The 19584-nt window shown below is 40.8% G+C and overlaps 2 protein-coding genes across 3 annotated transcripts in view; one reads left to right on the forward strand and one right to left on the reverse strand.

Annotated features, from left to right (window-relative positions):
• LOC140943289 (uncharacterized) overlaps positions 1 to 15295 on the forward strand; it is a 24983-nt gene extending 9688 nt beyond the window's left edge. Inside the window, exons 9-25 of one of the 2 annotated variants that reach the window (XM_073392365.1) lie at positions 377 to 460; positions 928 to 1082; positions 1882 to 1916; positions 2959 to 3069; positions 4091 to 4131; positions 4210 to 4304; positions 4664 to 4983; positions 6713 to 6764; positions 7178 to 7242; positions 7779 to 7855; positions 8994 to 9059; positions 9284 to 9380; positions 10626 to 10668; positions 11157 to 11236; positions 12101 to 12178; positions 12714 to 12791; positions 13614 to 15295. In XM_073392365.1, coding sequence (XP_073248466.1) covers positions 377 to 460; positions 928 to 1082; positions 1882 to 1916; positions 2959 to 3069; positions 4091 to 4131; positions 4210 to 4304; positions 4664 to 4983; positions 6713 to 6764; positions 7178 to 7242; positions 7779 to 7855; positions 8994 to 9059; positions 9284 to 9380; positions 10626 to 10668; positions 11157 to 11236; positions 12101 to 12178; positions 12714 to 12791; positions 13614 to 13733 — 1597 coding nt within the window. In that variant the 3' untranslated portion in view covers positions 13734 to 15295. Of the gene's footprint in view, positions 1 to 376; positions 461 to 927; positions 1083 to 1881; positions 1917 to 2958; positions 3070 to 4090; positions 4132 to 4209; positions 4305 to 4663; positions 4984 to 6712; positions 6765 to 7177; positions 7243 to 7778; positions 7856 to 8993; positions 9060 to 9283; positions 9381 to 10625; positions 10669 to 11156; positions 11237 to 12100; positions 12179 to 12713; positions 12792 to 13613 lie in introns of those variants that run through there. The other variant, XR_012166599.1, reaches the window with a different exon arrangement.
• Positions 15296 to 16338: 1043 nt separating this feature from the next.
• Positions 16339 to 17181, reverse strand: LOC140943303 (thiopurine S-methyltransferase-like). Its single transcript, XM_073392384.1, has one exon. It carries the CDS (start codon positions 17075 to 17077, stop codon positions 16358 to 16360), a length of 720 nt encoding a protein of 239 aa, XP_073248485.1. The 5' UTR covers positions 17078 to 17181; the 3' UTR covers positions 16339 to 16357.
• Between the last annotated feature and the right edge of the window lie 2403 nt (positions 17182 to 19584).

Raw genomic sequence — 19584 nt, forward strand, 5'->3', positions numbered from 1 at the left:
ACATTGGGCCAATTCAATTAATAGCCAGATTCCTTAACAAGAAAACGCCAGCACTTTAATGGAACAATTTTAATCTCAACGGTGGAAATAATTATTGATCACAAAAGAAGAAGTGTAGAAACTTAATCTTTCTCACAGAAGTTTATTTATGCTTGGAGTCAAATGTTATTCTTTCTTTCTTGTAGAATCTCACAATATTTATATATTTTATTGATGAAATTATTATTTTTGTGCCATTTGTCTTTTTTGACAAGTACCACTCTCCCGAATTACTGTAGTACCCGATCAAAAAGGTCTAAAATGTAATAAGCGCTGCAGCTTCCTCTAGGTAACACTACTGACAGTTGTTGTGTTTGCTTTCATGCAACATTCAAAGGGTAGACAATTTGCTTCAAAAACTCAATGAAGTGTATGAGGGAACTGAAGGAACCGATGGCTGGATTACTGTTGGAAATGTTAAGTAAGTTATTTTAAGTGGACAATATTAAGGATAACCGCCGTCTTTGCACGCGCTTTAGGATTGATGGGATAAAAGCAATGTCACGTGAGTAAACACGTGACAAAACAAAGAAACTAACAAACAAACATGTGAACTTGTTTAGTCGTTTTTGTTGCCATTGCTATCGTAGTTTCGTAAGGTCCCTGTTCGGAACTGAAAGATTGTTCGGACGTGTGGGAACTAGGCCCTAAGTTAGTCTTCAGGGGCTCGGACCCCCCCTTTGCTTTTTTCGATATGTTTTTTTTTTTTCGCTTGCGTTGTAAATTGTTGTAGTTTGTTCATCATGTTTATGTTTCGTAAATACAGCTGATTTATGCAAGAAATCGTTTTATTCAGTCCCTACTCAAATGCGTCACGTGTCTTTAAATTCACCCTGGGAGGAAATGCTCAGAATCGCTCCATCAACTAACACAGGTTTGTTTTTTTAGAGGTGTCGACATTATGAAACGGCCTCCTAGAGCTGGAGAGAGACCATGGGATTGTTTAAAAGGAACTTCAGTGATTTGTGCACCAATCCATTATATTTTAGCGTATGTTGAGTCACTGGATTTCAGAGGAGAGTGGGATGACTTGTTTGTGAAAGGTAATTCACTTGACGAAACAGAACTATATTCAGTAGAGTCCTCTTGCGTTACTTTGCTTTGTGGTTGGCTTAGAAAATCTCGCGCCACTTCCTTAGCCAATCATAAGTGTGCTAAATTCCATTGTTTTGCGCTCTCATGTTTTCCCGCGCGTTTCACTTCACATTCTTCGCTCTGATTTCTTATTGGTTGTTTGGATTGTTTGCCTCTGCCGTGATTGGCTTGATTTAAATGGAGTACTTTTGTGTTGCTTGGTAACTTGGTTTGCTTAAAAACCCTCTTGCGCTAGTAGACCGAAAGAAAAATACTCGCACCTAGTTTGTGCTCGTTTTCTTAGGTATTTAGTTAAGGCGGTTCCGCGAGACCCCCTTCCACGAGGACTTTTAACAACTGCATCGCTAAAATGGAGGTTGGGTGCCTGGCGTATCCAGTGGCTTCCACTATTGGCAGCCAGCCCCTAGATTGAAATAATGCTCCCATGACTGGCACAACAGCGCAACCCAGCCATAAGCCCCCACACGAAAGGAAAGGAAAAGGGACCAGTCACACTGAAAACAGAAGTGGAGAAAAACCAACAAAGCCTAGAGGGAGGGGGGGGGGGAGAAAATGGCTGACAGAACCTAGCACGAAGGAAAACTGAACGCGCTAAAGAATCACATGATCGATGTAGCCAGCTACTGGGCATGAGCATGCCAAAGACCGCTGACCTCACGCACTTGAGGCGCTCTTAGTTGTTAATTCCTTTAAAATTTAACTGATTTTTTTTTTTTTTTGAAATATTATTGATTTTTTTTTTCACAGGTGAAACAGTAGAGCAATATGACCCAATTACAAAGGTATTTATACCCGGCTACACATGTTATTGGGCGATCCTAGTGAAACTCCCTTTTTGGTCCTTTATTTTTTAATTTTCATTGGACCTTGTTTCAGCGTGTCTCCTATTTAACGTCACTATTTTTGTTAAATGGTACCTGCCGAAAAATACATCAATCTCGTTCATGGTAGCGATACAACAACAACATCAACACACAGTACATCTCATACCAGCTATATATAAAAGAGGGCCTCTATAATAGAGTTATTTGACCCTTTAAGCCCTAAGAGTGATCAGCATCAAGTTTCTCCTTGTAATATTAATGTTTTATAAAACAGAGTGGTCATGAGAATTACGGACATGATCACACAGGATGAATTTGCTTGATATTTTATCAACTTGTCCCCACTACTTCTAAGTGAAATGAAAAGGAGTAACAAATGAGAATTCACATTTTGATCTTAGGGTATAATGGGTTAATCCTGTCATCCCGACCCAAGATAGGTACTGTCTTTCGGGGTCAATCACAGAAATTTTCGCTAGCATTTGACAAATTAAATGAAACTGCAAAAGATTGATGAAGTTTAAAGCAGTGCGAATTCACAAAGTGATGTTTTCGGTTTGTTGTCCTCCAGAAATTTTGCTACGATGGCAAAGTGACGTAACGACTTCTCTCTTTTGATCTGACTGGTCAATTGCCGGTAACTTGCGTTGTTATCAGTGACGTCATGACGCCGACCCTAGATCTTCCCAGCCTGTGAGCAAGCTCCCTATTTTGGGGTATCTTCAAAAGTAAAACGCGAGAGCGGCACGCGAGAGTAGACGCGACAGCCCCAGAGAGCTTGCTCGCAGGCTACGTTGTTATTGGTTTTCTGTTTTCATGATGTTATTGGCAATAAAGACTCTAAATGTGAGGTTTGCGTTTCGAGCCGTCATCCAGGAAAACTTGGTCGCCTTTTATGTAGCAGAGTGGCAAATACACTTCTCTACCCGTTACCTGTAGGCAGAAACATTCTATCTTAAGGTCTCTAATAACTATTATTGATATTATGCCTTTCTTTCAGGTTGCTCGGACACAGTTCAAACCAGTATGGCCGGCCAGTGGTCGTGACTTTTGTAATTTTGTTGTTCTCAGGGAGCTGGCAGAGGGTGTATTTTGCCAAGCGTATGAAGCAGTATGTATGGCTATTTTAAACGTCCCAAGACCTTAAGTGTTCACATTCCCCTAAATGTTTATCTTTTTATGTCTTCATAATCGCGTTTTTTCTAAACTGGCTGTTTAGGAAAAACTGTTCTCACAAGCTTGTCCCGTTCTGTTACCATTTTGCTGTCGACTTTTTACCTAGATATTTTGAGTTGATTAATAGTAACAGTCGAAGCTCACGTAAGCGACCACCTTGGAAATTCGAAAAAGTGGTGGTAACTAGAGCTGGTCGCTTACTAGTCTGCTACACAGCCGTTTTTAGTGTCGTCACGCAACGCTCCTCCCCACGAGGAGCGTTGCGTGACGACACTAAAAATGGCCGTGTAGCAGACTAGTCGCTTACGAGAATGAGCTTTAAGTGACCGCATGGTGAAACAATAGACGGTGGTCGCTTATACTGCGCTGAACAAGGTCTACAAGATCTTTATCATCGAACCATTAGCGCAGTGTGCAGTTTCATTATGATGTTGTTCCATATGAATTAGACTCAGAGTGTTCGCTTACGAGAGCTTAAAAACAAAGGAAAAGTACCGTTTGGTAATCCCAAAAGTGGTCGCTTACGAGAGCTTACGGGATCGGTCGCTTCCGAGAGCTTTTCATTACAGAGTCTAAGTCACAGTTCAAACGGGGTTTCACAAAGGTGGTTGTTAGAGGGTTGTTGAATAGGCGAACGGATCGGCGGATTTTGAAAATATTTTTTCCCGGATTTCGGATTCAAAGTGAGATTTTAACGGATTTCCGGATCCTGCAATTGCAGCGGATTGCGGATTCATCTATTTTTTGGGCCCGGATTTTGGACTTTGCGTGTAATTAAATATTTTTGCCCGGATTTCGGATTCAGGGCGGAATTTTAACGGCGGATTTGGTTAATAAATCATAACGGAGCGGCGGATTTGCATACCCCTATTCACCCCCCTCTTGTAACTAGAGCTGGTCGCTCACGAGAGTGGTCGTAAGGAGAGCTTCGACTGTATTTCAATTATCTTTTGTAGGCGGAGCATGAGAATTGTCCAGAAGTGAAAGATCTCGTAAGGTACGAAAAATTCTATACCCACTAGATGATTTTACGAACATTTTTTTCATCATCTGGCTTGTGCTTTTTATTATTCAGAGCGGAGATCATTATTGGTGGTTTTGTGGTAAAGGAACTTAGTTCTGATCCCCCCAGCTGTCTTGTTACCTACATCACACGAGTCGACTTAAAAGGTAAGTTTCCCCTTTCGCTGATGATTCATACGTCATACGTGTATAATACTTCACGCGTATGCTATCCTCTTGCCCAGTTTTTCGTCGTTTATATGCCTGAGCATTTCAGGGTTTTTCTGGACAATTTTGGTATTTCAGTTGTCCAATTTTTTTCTTAAAGTTCCTTCTTAAGCTATGCCTTGTAACTGATCGGTGATAGTGATGACGCAAAATTTATATAGCGCCATTTCTGTAAGCCCAATGGCCCTTTTATAATGGTAGGTTAGTTTTACTTACCTTGACTGCTGTATTCATATTTAAAAAAAAATAGAAGTAAGTAAGTAAAAAATGAGTATCTGTAAATTTACTTTATTGTACAGGAAAACTTCCAGTTAGACTCGTAAACAAAGTGACGTCATCTCAGCCCGAGGCTGTTGCGGTTTTACGCGACAAACTGGAAGCCCTTTACCAAGCAGATGTAGCGTCTAACAGTGGAGAAATGTCAGAGATCCAAAAGTTAGGCGTTGATTTATGGACAGAGTTAATGAAAGCCAAGGAAGCTCGACTCCCTCGCGCGGGCGAGGCGGCTGAACGCGAAGAGAAGGAATCAGTCCTGGAGTGGAGCTTAGTAGAAAAACATTTTGAAGATGACGTGTCTTCTAGTGATATGGACAGTAGACGAGAACCAAGTAACTTTACGGTAAGACCTGACTGTTTTGAAGTCGCGGCGTGAGACTGGGTCCATGTTATGTCGAACTGCATTATGGGACTGTTTTGGAGACGCTGCCGCTTCTTTTATCGGCCTTTACGAAGTTGCGCGGGAAACTGGGCCGAATGGCGTCCCCAAAAAACGGCCCCGTAATAGAGAGGAGAAGTCGTTACGTCACGTTGCCATGGTAGCCAAATTTCTGGATGACAACAAATCAAAACTTCACTTAAAAAGTGGAATCGCACTGTTTCAAACTTCATCGATCTTATTTAACCCATTCGCTCCTGGAGATTTTGCCGAAAAACGCGTTTTGAAGCTAGTCGAGTGGTTTTCTGGTCACTGTCGTGCTATAAAGAGCTAAAACTTACCACAAACCGGTTTACAGGTCGTATACTTCACGGCCTTCTGATCCAGATGCAAAATATCAGCTTGCGAAGTTCGGGCATGCGCAGAAAGCAAAATTTCGCTCTCTCTCCTCCCCTCTTTTTTCGCTTTTCTTGCCTCATTTTTTTTTCTCTTGCTGGGCATTTAGTAGGCTTCATTTTGGTGGGAATAGTTTTTAGGAAAGCTTTTAGGATCTTAGGATTAGGTGAAAGGAAAGGTAAGTGGGCAATGGAACAAGATTTTCATGGAGATTTTCAGGTCAATGTTACTTGGTTTTTTGCCTCTTTCTTCGGTGTCCTTGACGGAATTGTGCTCATTCTGGTATGGTTTGAAAGATCTCTTCACTCTACACAAGTTAGCGGACGAAGTTGCCCTTGACCGTTAAAACTGATGACGTCACAAAGGGTAGAAAGGACGTGGATCCGTACGGGCGGTTACGGGCGGTTCAGTGGCGAATGGGTTAATTTCATTTAATTTGTCAAATGTTGGCGAAATTTTTGTGGGTTGAATCCGAAAGGACCGTATGTAAGTTAAGAAAGAGAAAAAGAAATTTTTTGTGTTGTGCTCACCTGCTCGACAAAGTGGGCGAGGGAAATTAGAAAGTTTCATCTCGCAGTCGTGCAAAAACGGCTAAGAAAATGTGCAAAAAAAGCGTCATGCACGTGCAAATTCTTTTGCAAATCTAAACCTATTGCGTTTTTGTTGTTGCAAAAACTCCCTAGTGTTGTGATCCAGAAATTTTGCTACTATAGTAACGTGACGTCAAACTTCTCCTCTGTATTTATTGCGATACAAGACTTAGACTATGGTCCAGTCGCATGCGCAACCTCAGACTGATAGCAGTTTCTTTAGCAGTTTCTAAGGTTTCTTGCGCGGGAGAGCATTTTACGTGCGAGCGAGCGAGGCAAACGCGCGAGGGACAAGAAAAAAGGAAAGGTCGTTTCAGATGTCTTCCTCTCGCCTTTTTCTCGCTCGCACGAACGTAACATCTTTGCCCACGCGATAATCCTGAGGGACTTCTAGCAGTCTAGCGCAACTTTAAAATGTCCATCAGCTGCCCAACACTGGCTCTCGGGAAACGGGGCTCAAAACTAGTGTTTCCTAGGATCAATAGAATCAATATTTGGTAGCCCAAATATTTGTCACTTACCTTTTCATTCTAAATGCTGTCATAAGCAGAAACCCGAAGTTTAAGAAAAATTGCTAAATTCTATGATGTAAAATACAGGGAAATGAATATGCCCCCTCGCGTTCGTAATGCGCACACTTGGCTTTGTCACTTTGGTGTCTGAAATCAGGAGATTTAATTTGACTATAATTATCAACTTTCTTACAGGACTCGGGAGAAATGTTCCCAGCCACAGATGAGAATATGCAACTACCATTCTGTAAGTAGGCGACTGTTATCGCCTTACTAGAATCAATTTGTAAATTTGTAGTAGTTTATCAATAGTGTTTTTGATATTCATGACTAGCATTAACAGCCGAGCCACGTCTGGTAGAAAAGAAAACCGTTATCACTACAACAACCGTTATCACAAAACAGCCATAACAGACACTTCTGCCGTGACCTTCACTAAGTAGACTTGAACGAATATAAATTGCAGACCTGACACTGAATTTGTGAGTTTATATTGTTTATGCTACAGTAAACCGATTCTATTGATTACCATTGATTGGACATGACTGATTAGAGTAATAAAGTTTGGCTACTCTTCGCGCAACTGTTCGAAAACCACTGTCATTGGAACATTATTATGAAATAATCCGATACATCTTATTTGTTTTGTACTTGTTTTAGTGGACAGACATAACATAGATTTTAAAACACTTGGTAGCCAAGCAGCAGCTAATTTATTAGGAGAGGTAAGTCGCAGAGTTTAGTTTTATTTTTATTTTTTTTCTAGTTTCTGTCCATTTCTTCTGTGGAAATTGCGTGACATAGTCTTTGGTGCCAAACCTTAGTCGTATAGTAGGGGAGCTACTGATCTGTAAACATCTTTTACCTTTTTATGGTCGCCCTACAGTTTTAGTAGGGGAGTTAGATTGCAAATAGTGCCTTTTTGACGTAGGATTGTTCATGAGGATTGGAAGCTGCTTGTTTAATGGTCCACTGTTTTCGGTCAATTCTCGCGGTTATTTTACTCTGATTGCATAAAATTTTGTTGGCAGAGGTATATATGCTTATTCATGTTTTATGCTTGGGAAAACAGCCAACATCTCGCGACGTTACCACTAGTTTCCCCTCAAAATGACGTCCAAGAAGCGAGAACAGAAATTCCATACTGGTGACAGTAATCAATGTTTACATCACAAATCCGGTAGTCATGGGGTTCCAAATGTAAATTTGTTTGATTTTATGTTTCTCCCAAAGTTCAACACTTTTTCCTTGATGTTTGAAGGTACTGTTAGCTTCCAAAGTGGAAATTTCAATGTCAGAGGAGATGAGTGAAATGGGATCTTCAGAGCAAGAATGGAGGTACATACCTTCTTAGTAGCCAGATGGGTGGCTTTACTTTGCGCTCCGCCAAAGTAGCAAGGGAACTGGGGTCGAAATGTGTCCCGCAATTGTGTCTGGGATCGTAACTGGGGACACGCTGGTCAGCTATTGGCCAATTGTTTTCCCTGTCACTAGTAACAGTTCCAGACGTCTTTGGGAAAGTTATGTCGGCCCAGTTCCCTCCTCAATTGCCCAGTCCTAGTGTATCAAAGGTGTTCATTGTGAATAGTGTCGAGTGTGCATATAAAGCAGAAGCGAATTGCCTTTATCTGCTTCAAACAACCCACTTTTGAAACGATCGGGAGGTCCATTGTTTGTTATAAGCCATCGTCTAAGTTAGTCTGCGATTATACCTGTTTCGAATTATTTTGCGTTCCAGATAAACCGCGACAGACGAGGGTTGTCCAATACTCCGACAAATTTATTCATGGCATTGTATTGTATTGTCTTCACATTACAATACTGTACAAAAGCATAACAATAAAGGACGAAGAAAAACAATGAGAAATTTAACAAAGCCATGCATAAATTTGTTGGAGTATTAAGCAAGTATGTGACAGACGTGGCCCGGCTCTGGCAAACGCTTCGCAGTCATATTAGTAATACAAAACCTAGCTGGCTGCGACAGAAGGATTTGAATCTCTTTGGTTTGGTTGTTCTGTTCGGTAGCTCATTCAAGCTTAGATTCAGGAAAGACTGTGGTGTCATCTGATTGTTAGCGCGTTTTTCTCAGGCGCCGATCAAAATATTTAAAGAAATATATATTTTAATCATTTCTCACAATTCAAACTGACATAATTTGAATGATATCTTTCCTTCGTTTGACCTGATTTCGCCGTTTGAATCAGTCGTCTTAAGTCAAGCGGGCTGTATTATAAGCTTCTTGTTATAATAAGAGGAGAAGTGTGACGTCACGTTAGCATGGTAGCAAAATTTTGGAGCTCAACAATCCAGACATTTTGTTACTATGGCAACGTGACGTAATGACTCTGCTTTCGCCCATCTTCTGCCATCTTAAACGGACGCTCCTGGTGACCAGGTTGCCTGGTGACTACGGATTGCCCCCCGTCAGTGTAATCGTGTTAAACTTAATCCTTTCTCTCTTCCTTCTTTTCAGTTATCAAAGTATCGAAAAAGACGTCGTTATTTTGCGAAAGATCAGTCCAGGAGAGAAAATTCACAGGTAATAACTTTCTGTTTGTGTAACATTGGGCGTGCAAGTGACATATGGCCTTCAGTGAAAAGGATTTTTTATTTTATTTTTAATTTTTTTTTCTGCCTTAACGGGGCATTTTCAACCCAACGAACTTCCTTTCTTGTACACAAATGAAAACATATTTACATTAACTGGCCATTTTCTACGTCTTTGCCCATATTTCTACCATTTTTCATTTCTTCTCTCATTAGTTTCTTAGGCAAAGGAATGATCAAAGTGAAGCCGCCTGCAGTGTGGCAAGCAATCCGGAATTACACGACTCGTTACATGTACGACAAGATGCTCAAGGTATAAAACACTAGGGTTTTTTTGAGAGGGTCTTTCTATAGTCTGCTACACAGCCGTTTTTAGTGTCGTCACGCAACGCTCCTCCCCAAGGAGCGTCGCGTGACGACATTAAAAAACAGCTGTATAGCAGAGTAGTCTTTCTATTGTTTTTTTCTTTTTCTTTTTTTGAACACAATTGTTGCATTTTGAATTGTGAGCATTCATTACGATAGTCTGGGTGAGAATAGACTTGTAAAATACTTTTTTTGGAAATTGGTTACATCGTTTTAATACTGGTTTAATTAACACACAGTTAATAATAAAGTGTCGGCATTAGCGGGCTTGACTTTCTATGAAAGAATCTGTTTATTAGGTAAGAAACAAGTGCCCGTTGTCCGCATTTACGGGTGTGAGTATTACGCGGTTTGAAATGAGAGAAAATGTTAGGGCTTTCCCAAAGGCCAAAGAAAACTGTCGACATGAGGGACTTTAAGATCCAACGACACCGACGGCAAAGAGAACGTCAAAAAAACAATAGGTTTTATCAGCAAAACAACAACTTTGCACGTGCATCACGCTTTTTTGTACATTTCTTTGCCCGTTTTTGTACGACTACGACGTGAAAATGCCTAATTTCGCGTTTTATAGAGTACGTAAACAAGCAACGGCGAAATTTTATTTCTGTTTCCGAACTTGGATATGGTCCCTAGGAATTCCATTCCAGGAGGGTTCGCCTACATTTGACGTAGGAAGTGGTTAGGAATAACTGCGATAAAGACTGAAAGCACGCAAATTAACTTTTTAAACGACGTTCTCGTCGCCCGCGCGTCGTTGGATCTTAAAGTTCCTAATGACGAGATGTCTGTAAAGCGAGGTTCGACTGTATAATCACCTTTGTTTGTGTACGATAGGCCTCGCCGTTCCTCATCAGCTCCTGAAAGTCACTTTGTTATTGATAATATTCAGAGTAAAAAGGGCTTAGAGTGAAACCCCACCGTAGGACCATCGCGTTTTTGCGACCACCTAGTTGTTGCATGCGACGAGATTCTCCCTGCTCAAATGTCCTAAAAAAATGAGTCATCTGCTTCTCTCAGCCTCGTTAATACGACTGCTGTAATTGGTTTTTATTCCCCGTAGCATGGTCGCTATGGTGGTTTTGACTTAATTGCATATATGCATTGTTATTTGACGCCTAAGATCTTTGGCGATGGTGGGGCGTCTGTAAATGTTTATTTGACAGCTGTGTTGGCTTTTATTTCTCAACAGAAAACTAGATTAGTGAGGCAAATTGACGAACAAACAAAAATAAGTAAGTAGAAAATATTACAAGTTTCAAAACAGTAAATTCAGGGCTCGTACACGTCTTAAAAGCCCTTGAATTTTTTGAGTCCTTTTTCAAGACCTTGAAAGTCCTTGAAATTCTCTTTCGTTCATTTTGGTCCTTGAAAGTCCTTGAATTTTGATCGAAGAACATTTGATAAGAGGCATCGTCACTATTATTGTCTTGTTCATTACGGAAGGTAATTCTTTGCTAGGCAATCACAAACGAATTTTCATTAAAAATGGTTGCCATTAAGGAAAAAGGCCCATTATTATCAGAATATTTTTATAGTTTATTTGGAACCTAGGTTAAAAGTAATAAATAAGTCCTTGAAATTTAAAAATGTGGTCCTTGAAAGTCCTTGAATTTTACGACAGAAAAAGTGTACGAACCCTGAACTGTAATAAAACCGATTTCGAAATCGGTATCGATTTCCAATGATTTCTTCTGTTTATATGTTTTTTTGTGTGTTTCAGTTTACCTTCATCATGAAACAACACAGTGCTTCGTAAAGCAATCGCGCGATTTTGTTATGTTAACGTCTGAGCGAGTTGAGGTGAGTTTGGCTGCCAAACCCCAGGGTACTCCACAAGATAAGGCTAGTTCCCATTTCCATGATGGCATCGTTACGATCGCTGTAAAAAGTCACGCAAACGTAACGAAAGGAGAGGTCATGTGAACACCAACCTTAAAATAGAACTGAAATCAATACTCTCTTCAGTTTCCTTCCTTTTCCTCTCGTCTATGACGTCGCAAGCTGGGGTCTCTATAGACTACTCCTTGGAATTCTTGGCGGAGGTGTGCCACCCAGTTCTCCAACTCCTGACCCTATTTGAGACTTTAAAAAGTCATTTTTACACCCGTTTTCAGACCTGGCCTCTAAGGAATTATGTCATCATTGCTCAGATTAGAACGCCAACAGGAAAGATTCTTAAAATCCATTTCGAATTCACTTATTTCTCTTTCTTTCTTATTCATTTGGAATTGAAACGATAAGTACTTTCATACACTCCCGTAGTTCCCTTGAAAACCACACCCGATTCCAGACCAAAATGGGCAGAGTCTGTACCCGTTTTCAGACCAAAACGGCGCAGAAACCATACCCTTTGGGGCGGAACATACCTCTTTGGCTTATATAAGGGAGTGCCTCCCCCCCCACCGAGGGACAGAACAAACTGTCCGTAATAATGAGGTGTCCGTATTAAGCGGGTGTCCGTAACTTGACATTGGTGCACGTTCTGAAGTAATCAGAAGCACTACCCAGATCTGGGTAGTGACACGTCATCAGTATAGCATTCCTGCACTGTGCTCGTTCCTAGACGTCATTTCGCGGGAAAACCAGAGGATGCGTCGCTGTTTTCTCCGGCTAGTAAAGATATCAAGATTATTTTTTATGACTGTACTTATATTCTTGTTGTAGCCTGAGAGATACGTATTGGCAGCGCTCTCAGTGGATATCCCGGAGCTGCCACCAACCAAGGATATTACAAGGGGCAAGGTAATGTGCTCCCCATTGTAAAAGTTTAGAGAATTGTAGTATTTCTCACTCGTCTTGCGAAAGGGGTATCGTCGCCGCTTTCTTACAGCATCTCGCTTTTTGATCGTCAGTTTGTGATTTTTTCATTTTTGTCTCTTTAAACTTTCGTCCATAAACTTTATTTTAAGTTGCACTGTGTGACAACAATGTAGCTTATGTCTCTTAGCGGAAATTACAAGAATTAAAATAATTAAATCTTTATCGAACACTAAAATTATCTAGGCCAAGTTTCTTCTATGAAAATTCACGTCTTGAAATTGGGTACAGAATATATAGTTTTTCTGATAAATATCTAAAAGAATGAAGTCCATAAAAAGTAGTTCGTGACTTCGGAAAGGATAAGTAGTGCTATCCACGAAGGTTTTAAACTGTAGATCGGTGGAGTATAGGAACTTTCCTTAGCCTCATCAGCGTTTCAGAGTGTGTCTCTTCCTTTGTAATGCCAGAGCATTGTGATATCTTTTTTTTTTTCACTTACCGGTATCTTTTTTTAAAGATTTTCTCCAGTGGCTGGATAATTGAGCCCGTGCTACAAAATGGTCAGCTGTATTCAATGGTGTCTTATCTTTCGCAGGTAATTTTAAGTAATATGGGAAAATAGTGTATCTCGTCGGGCGGGCTTTTAAAGGACGTTTTTTAACTTGGTGGAAGCTGTGATACAATTATAATAAAAAGAACTTTTGTTATAATGTGGCAGAGCTTACTAATTACGAGAACAAAGGAATATTAGAGGGAGTAAAAAGTGCGATCAACTAGGTTTAGCATTAGGCAGAAAAAACGAAGACGGTTAAGTAAGAAAGTACGCGACGTTTTCTCGCCTTTACCATCCTCCTTATCCTCCTCCTTTGATGTTTTGGTTGACAAGTGCATCACATCCAGAGCGAGTTGCAGTGCCCATTATGCACCGTATTTACTGATTAAGCACCGCCCTCAAATAAACGCTTCAGGTGGAAGCAAAATAATAATAGACGCCGCACTCAAACAGGAAAATAATTTAAGGCCTTCATTCGATGATTGTGAGAAAAGAAAGTCCGGTACAACTTGGTAATCTACACCATCCAGACAATTACGATTCTATCTCAGCAAAAAATACAAGAGGTTAGAACTCAAAACATCTGTCCTTTTATTTACACATGATTTATCGTAATTGTTGTCAGTAATTCAGAAGTGTTATTTTTAAGTAAAAAGGGCCCTTGACTAAACGCCGCCCTTGAATTAAAGCTGTCGCTGCGGTTAATCGAATGTACGTTTACCCAACATGGCCACTCTGCGATCGAACGTGACAGCTCCATCATTTTTAAAGTGAAAAATTAGACGCACTTGGTACATCAGCACGATTTCTCCATTATCAGGTTTTTTAAGGTAATCTGTGTGCGCTTTACTTTGCTTTTTGCAGATTGATTTTGGGGGCGCTCTTCCCGTCAGACTGGTTAACCTAATCGCTCGCCGTCAGCCTCTGTGTATTGCATACCTCAGAACATACTTAGAGAAATTGGAAGATAATCAAAGCCCATGATCAGCACCCCGGTAACGCTGTGGCCGTTGTTATTTTCCTGAATGCTGAGTACAGCTTATCATTGCTGAAGAGGTCTCCAGTATGCAGTTAGCTATAATCCTGGCCAATGTAGCAGTGATGTCATAGGCGGGCAATGAACCAATCAAAATCGAGACAAGTGCATGAAGCTGATGGAAATCGCGGGAAAACGCATGCGGCCAAGTCATGCTGATCATTCAAGGACGTACCCAGTGTTTTTCCGGGAGAGGTTTCCAGAAATGGTGGTACCCTGTGATGCTGCAGATGCCTGGAAGGTTGAAGAAGAAAATCGAGCAGCCTGGCACAGCAATATTTTCATTGACATTTGAAAAGTCAAATGAATAGAGCCATTTCTGCAGAAAGAGAAAAGGGGGATTCCAGGACCCCTTGAAACCCCTCCCTGGGTACGACCCTGTTTTAGTTAATTTTAATAAAACAAATAACTCAGAAGTCTCTCTTCTTCGCAGAGGCTAGCCCGCGTAGGTGGCGGGATTAGCGGGCGAGTGCTTTTTTTTTGGCCGCCCCGTGAAGATTGGGAGGTACGTACCCCGGCATAATAATCCCTCCGCTGGGTTCTGGGTATTCCACATTCACCACTTGAGAAACGAGGAGGAAACTGGAGCCGAAATGCGCCCGGCAATTGTTTCTGAGGGCATTACTGGGGATGGGCTGGTCAACTATTAGGGAGTTTACGATACCTCGACGGCCACGAAAACGTCGCTTGAAAAGTGAATTTGCGTTTTTTCATTCTCTTTCGCGATTACTCCAACTCATTTACTTTGTCAAATACAAGCGAACTCTTTTTGCGCCATATTCCTAAGAACCATATTCAAGTTCAGAAAGAGAACAAAAATTTAGCCGTTGTTTGTATACGTCCTCCATAAAATGTGAAATTAGGCATTTTTCTGTCCTAGTCGTACAGTAACGGGAAAAAAATGTATACAAAAGCTTGGTGCACTTGCAGACTATTGTTTTTTTGGGCGATCTCGTTGTCGTCCCCGTCGTGGCATTGGCCAGTTTTTCCCTGTCCTTTGTAACAGTCCCAGAAGCCTTTGCGAAAGTTAACTCGACCCAGTCTTGTTCTCATTTCTAAATTATCCAATGAAATTGAAGTAATAAAACTAGCCTCCCTGTAACAAAAAGAGGCCTCTGCGGAGAGGTCAGAGGTCACCACAAAATTTTTTTAAAAATGATTCTACTACTTACTATATTTGGCAGTGCTATTGTGAGTAGCTGCCAGAGATCAGGGAAACAAGTTTAATTCACATATATTTCTGAATGCAAAAGTAAAATAAAAGTAGAAAAAAAAACAAGTTGTTGAACCACGAATAGGATAATAATCAATGTCAAATCAATAATGTAGCCTCTTGGAAGAAATGAAGTTTTAAAATAGAAATTTTAATATTTGTAATGAAACGGATAAGTTCAATCAAATTGAGATTTTATATTTATGCTCCTATACAAGAGGGAACTAACAACCAATGTAGCTGATATTAGATATGCAAGGTATTAATAGAGTTGTTACTTGTTTGTATACAAGAGAATGGTTTCACTGTTGTCAAACATGATTTGCTCCCCTCCCCCCCCCCCCCCCCAACACGACCCTATATTTCATTCTCCCTACCTCTGCCCCTTCTCACCAAGCACACACATGCCTTAAGTTCGAAAGTTGGTGCATGTGCAGAAAGCAAAATTTCTCTTCTCTTTGCTTCTTTTCCTTTTTTCAAAAGTCCTGGTAACTTTTTAAGTGTAAAGGCTAAATTTTAAAATCACCATCCGATATAAAGAGCAACCCTAACCAGTCTCTGTTTGTTTTGTTTGTTTGTTTGTTTTTTTAACCATATATATTTTTTACTAATTGACTGGATTCAATGGAGTCATACTGCTGCTGCATTACAGCTCCACAAGGTGTTGCAATAATTGTATTCCTAGTTAACTAATAGTCTTATAGCTTGCGCAGGTCCCCTCGTGCATAGCTCTAACCTAAAAAGACTAACCGGCACCAGCGCCTATTTCCCTTTCGTAAACAGTTGTTGCCATCATAGCCATTTTTAATGGTCCCATGCAACCATTGGTAACCAAGCCTTTAGTCATGATGGGTGTAATATATTCCCTGGATTAAGTTACAATAAGGAAAATAATACATTTTTGAATATTCTTGAAAAGAACAAAGTTGAAGCCCAAGTTGAATGTACGTTACCAAGTTATGGAAAGCGCTAGGGTCACCTGTTATTGATGTAACAGTTAAGAAAGCCAAATTGCTAGTGTATGTACTTAATTTTTTCGGAATTTTGGTACGTCGGTGTGGTAATGTAGTAGTAAGGAGAGATTAGGATACGAAAGGTCCAGGTTCGAGGTCCAGGTTCGACCCTGGGTTGCGATTTTCTTTCTTTTTTACTGAATAGAATTGATTTCAATAACGGGTCAAAAAATGGCACTGACCGTTTACGAAAGGGACAATTGTGGGGCCAGCCAAAGATTTTTTAAGCCAAACCAGGGACTTTCAAAAAACGCGCCCTTTCCCTCATGCTCAAGAGACTATCCTATTCCCAACTCACCCCCCCCCCCCTCTCCCCTCCGCCCCCCTCCCGGGCCAAATTGGGTTGTTAATTTGCCTTTGGGGTAATCAAATGGTAATGCCTGTTGTAAGCAAAACTAAGGCCCTGCCTATTTGGATCTTCTGCAAAACTCTCCACCTCCAATTCTTTTATTATAAAGTCTTCTCCATAAATTTCTCTTCTGAGCTCTTCGGAGATGCTGGCAGGTGGTTTGTTCCCGCGGTCAAGTTCATAGTGGTGGCTCTCCAACATGTACCTTCCATCGGCGGCTAGAAGGGATCGCATATGTTTCGTGTACCTTTTGCCTCGATCTCCTACTCCAGGTTGCACTGCAGATAAAGAGCCACGATCCCATATCGCATCGAATTCTCCACCAGCGTCCTCAGCTGTCAGAGCAAATAAATCGCAGCAAAAAATGGTTATTTGCTTCTCCACGCATTTGTATACGTCGATTGGATCGCTTGCTGCGACGATTTTAACTTTTTCCAGCTTGAAGGTCAGCTTGTTCTCTTGAAAGAAATCCTCGACTGCCTGCTTGGCTAACTCTACACCCACGACATTGTAGCCTTGATCCGCTAACCACAACAGATCCAGACTTTTTCCGCACAATGGAACGAACACTCGCAAGCTGGATCGCCCTTGCGTCAGCTCATCGGCGTACTTGATGAGAAACCTATTCACGGTGTCTTTGTGCCATCCTATTTGATTATCCTCCCAACGCTTCAACCAATACTCAGGTGTTGTTGTCTCCACTTCTTCAGACATCATTTAGGCAAGATTTTTAGTTTTTCACAATACAGATTCGAGAGAAAAACGAGAGAATGCTAAAATGTGCATGCACGGCCGGCCGGCGACCTCCACTATAAACGTTTTATATAATACATCACAAACTGTCCATCCACACTTCCCCAGTCCCTTCCAGTCAACGAGCGGACAGAGCTCCTCGCGCAAAAAAAAAAAAAAAAAAAAAACACATGAAAATAAAAAAGGAGACAAGAAGAAGATTCTGATATAATTTTATTGCTAATTTTGACACCTAAATAACGATTACTAAAATTCTCATGTAAAACCTTATAAAATAAAATCTCTGATACGTGGACAACGATTCTCACTTGAGAGTTTGGGGTTCCTGTGCCGTCAAAAGACGTTGGGAAGGGCGTAACATGGTAAGTGTTTTAACAAACAAGGGGGAATAGGGGGATACCAGAACCCCTTGAACCCCCTCCCTGGGAACGACCCTGTTATAGTTAATTTTAGTAAAACAAATAACTTAGAAGTCTCTCTTCTTCGCAGAGTCTAGCCCGCGTAGCTGGCGGGGAGTAGCGGGTGAGTGTTTTTTTTCTGGCCGCCGCGTGAAGATTGGGAGGTACGTACCCCCGGCATAACAATCCCCCCGCTGGGTTCTGGGTATTCCAATTCACCACTTGAGAAACGAGGAGGAAACTGGAGCCGGAATGCGCCCCGCAATTGGTTTGAGGGCACTACTGGGGATGGGCTGGTCAACTATTAGGGAGTTTAAGATACCTCGACGGCCACGAAAACGTCGCTTGAAAAGTGAATTTGCGTTCTTTCAATCTCTATGGCGACTAGTCCAACCCATTTAATTTTTCAAATGCAAGCGAACTCTTTTTGCGCCATATTCCTAAGAACCACATTCAAGTTCAGAAAGAGAACGAAAAGTTTACGTCCTCCATAAAATGTGAAATTAGTCATTTTTCCGTCGTAGTCGTACAGTAACGGCAAAGAAATGTATAGAAAAGCTTGATGCACTTGCAGACTATTGTTTTTTTGGCGATCTCGTTGTCGTCCCCGTCGTGGCATTGGCCAGTTTTTCCCTGTCCTTTATAACAGTCCCAGAAGCCTTTACAAAAGTTAACTCGACCCAGTCTTTTTCTCATTTTTTAATTGGCCAATGTAATTGAAGTAATAAAAGTAGCCTCCCTGTAACAAAAAGAGGCCTCTGCGGACAGGTCAGAGGTCACCACAAAAAATCTTTAAAAATGATTCTACTACTTGCTATATTTGGCAGTTCTATTGTGAGTAGCTGCAAGAGATCAGATAAACAAGTTGAATTCATATATATTTCTGAATGCAAAAGGACAAAAAAAGGAAGAGAAAACAAGTTGTTAAACCACGAATAGGATAATAATCAGTGTCAAATCAATAATGTAGTCTCTGGGAAGAAATGAAGTTTTAAAATAGAAAATTTAATATTTGTAATGAAACAGATAAGTTCAATCAAATTGAGATTTTATATTTTATGCTCTTATACAAGAGAGAATTAACGACCAATGTAGCTGATATTAGATATGCAAGGTATTAATAGAGTTGTTACATGTTTGTATACAAGAGAATGGTTTTACTATTGTTCGACATGATTTACTCCCCTCCCTCGCCACCACGACCCTATATTTCATCATCCCTACCTCTGCCCCTTTTCCCCAAGCACACACATGCCCAAAGTTCCAAAGTTGGTACATGCGCAGAAAGCAAAATTTCTCTTCTCTTCGTTTCTTTTGCTTTTTTCAAAATTCCTGGTAACGTTTTAAGGGTAAACGCTAAATTTTAAAATCAACATCCGATATAAAGAACAACCCTAACTAGTCTCTGTTTGTTTTGTTTGTTTTTTTTAACTATATATATTTCTTACCTATTGACTGGATTCAATGGAGTCATACTGCTGCTGTGTTACAGCTCCACAAGGTGTTGCGATAATGGTATTCCTAGTTAACTAATAATTTTATAGCTTGCACAGGTCCCCTCGTGCATAGCTCTAACCAAAAAAGACTAGCAGGCCCCAGCGCCTATTTCCCTCTGGAAAACAGTTGTTGCCATCATAGCCATTTTAAATGGTCTAATGCCACCATTGGTAACCAAGCCTTTAGTCATGATGGGTGTAATATATTCCCTCGATTAAGTTACAATAAGGCAAATAATACATTTTTGAATAGTCTTGCAAAGAACAAAGTTGAAGCCCAAGTTGAATTTACGTTACAAAATTATGGAAAGGGCGAGGGTCACCTGTTATTGATGTAACAGTTGAGAAAGACAGTTTGCTAGTGTATGTACTTATTTTTTTCGGAATTTTGGTACGTCGGTATGGTAATGTATGTAGTAGTAAGGGAGAGATTAGGATATGAAAGGTCCGGGTTTGATGTCCAGGTTCGACCCTGGGCCAGCCAAAGATTTTTAAAGCCAAACCAGGGACTTTCAAAGAAAAAAGCCCCTTTCCCTCATGCTCAAGAAACTATCCCATGCTCCCCCCTCCCCCGGCC

The sequence above is a fragment of the Porites lutea genome, chromosome 7, assembly GCF_958299795.1.
Source record: "Porites lutea chromosome 7, jaPorLute2.1, whole genome shotgun sequence".
Lineage (NCBI taxonomy): Eukaryota > Metazoa > Cnidaria > Anthozoa > Scleractinia > Poritidae > Porites > Porites lutea.

Coding starts and splice junctions, on each gene's coding strand:
- LOC140943303 (XM_073392384.1), bottom strand. CDS start 17,077: ATGATGTCTGAAGAAGTGGAGACAACAACACCTGAGTATTGGTTGAAG.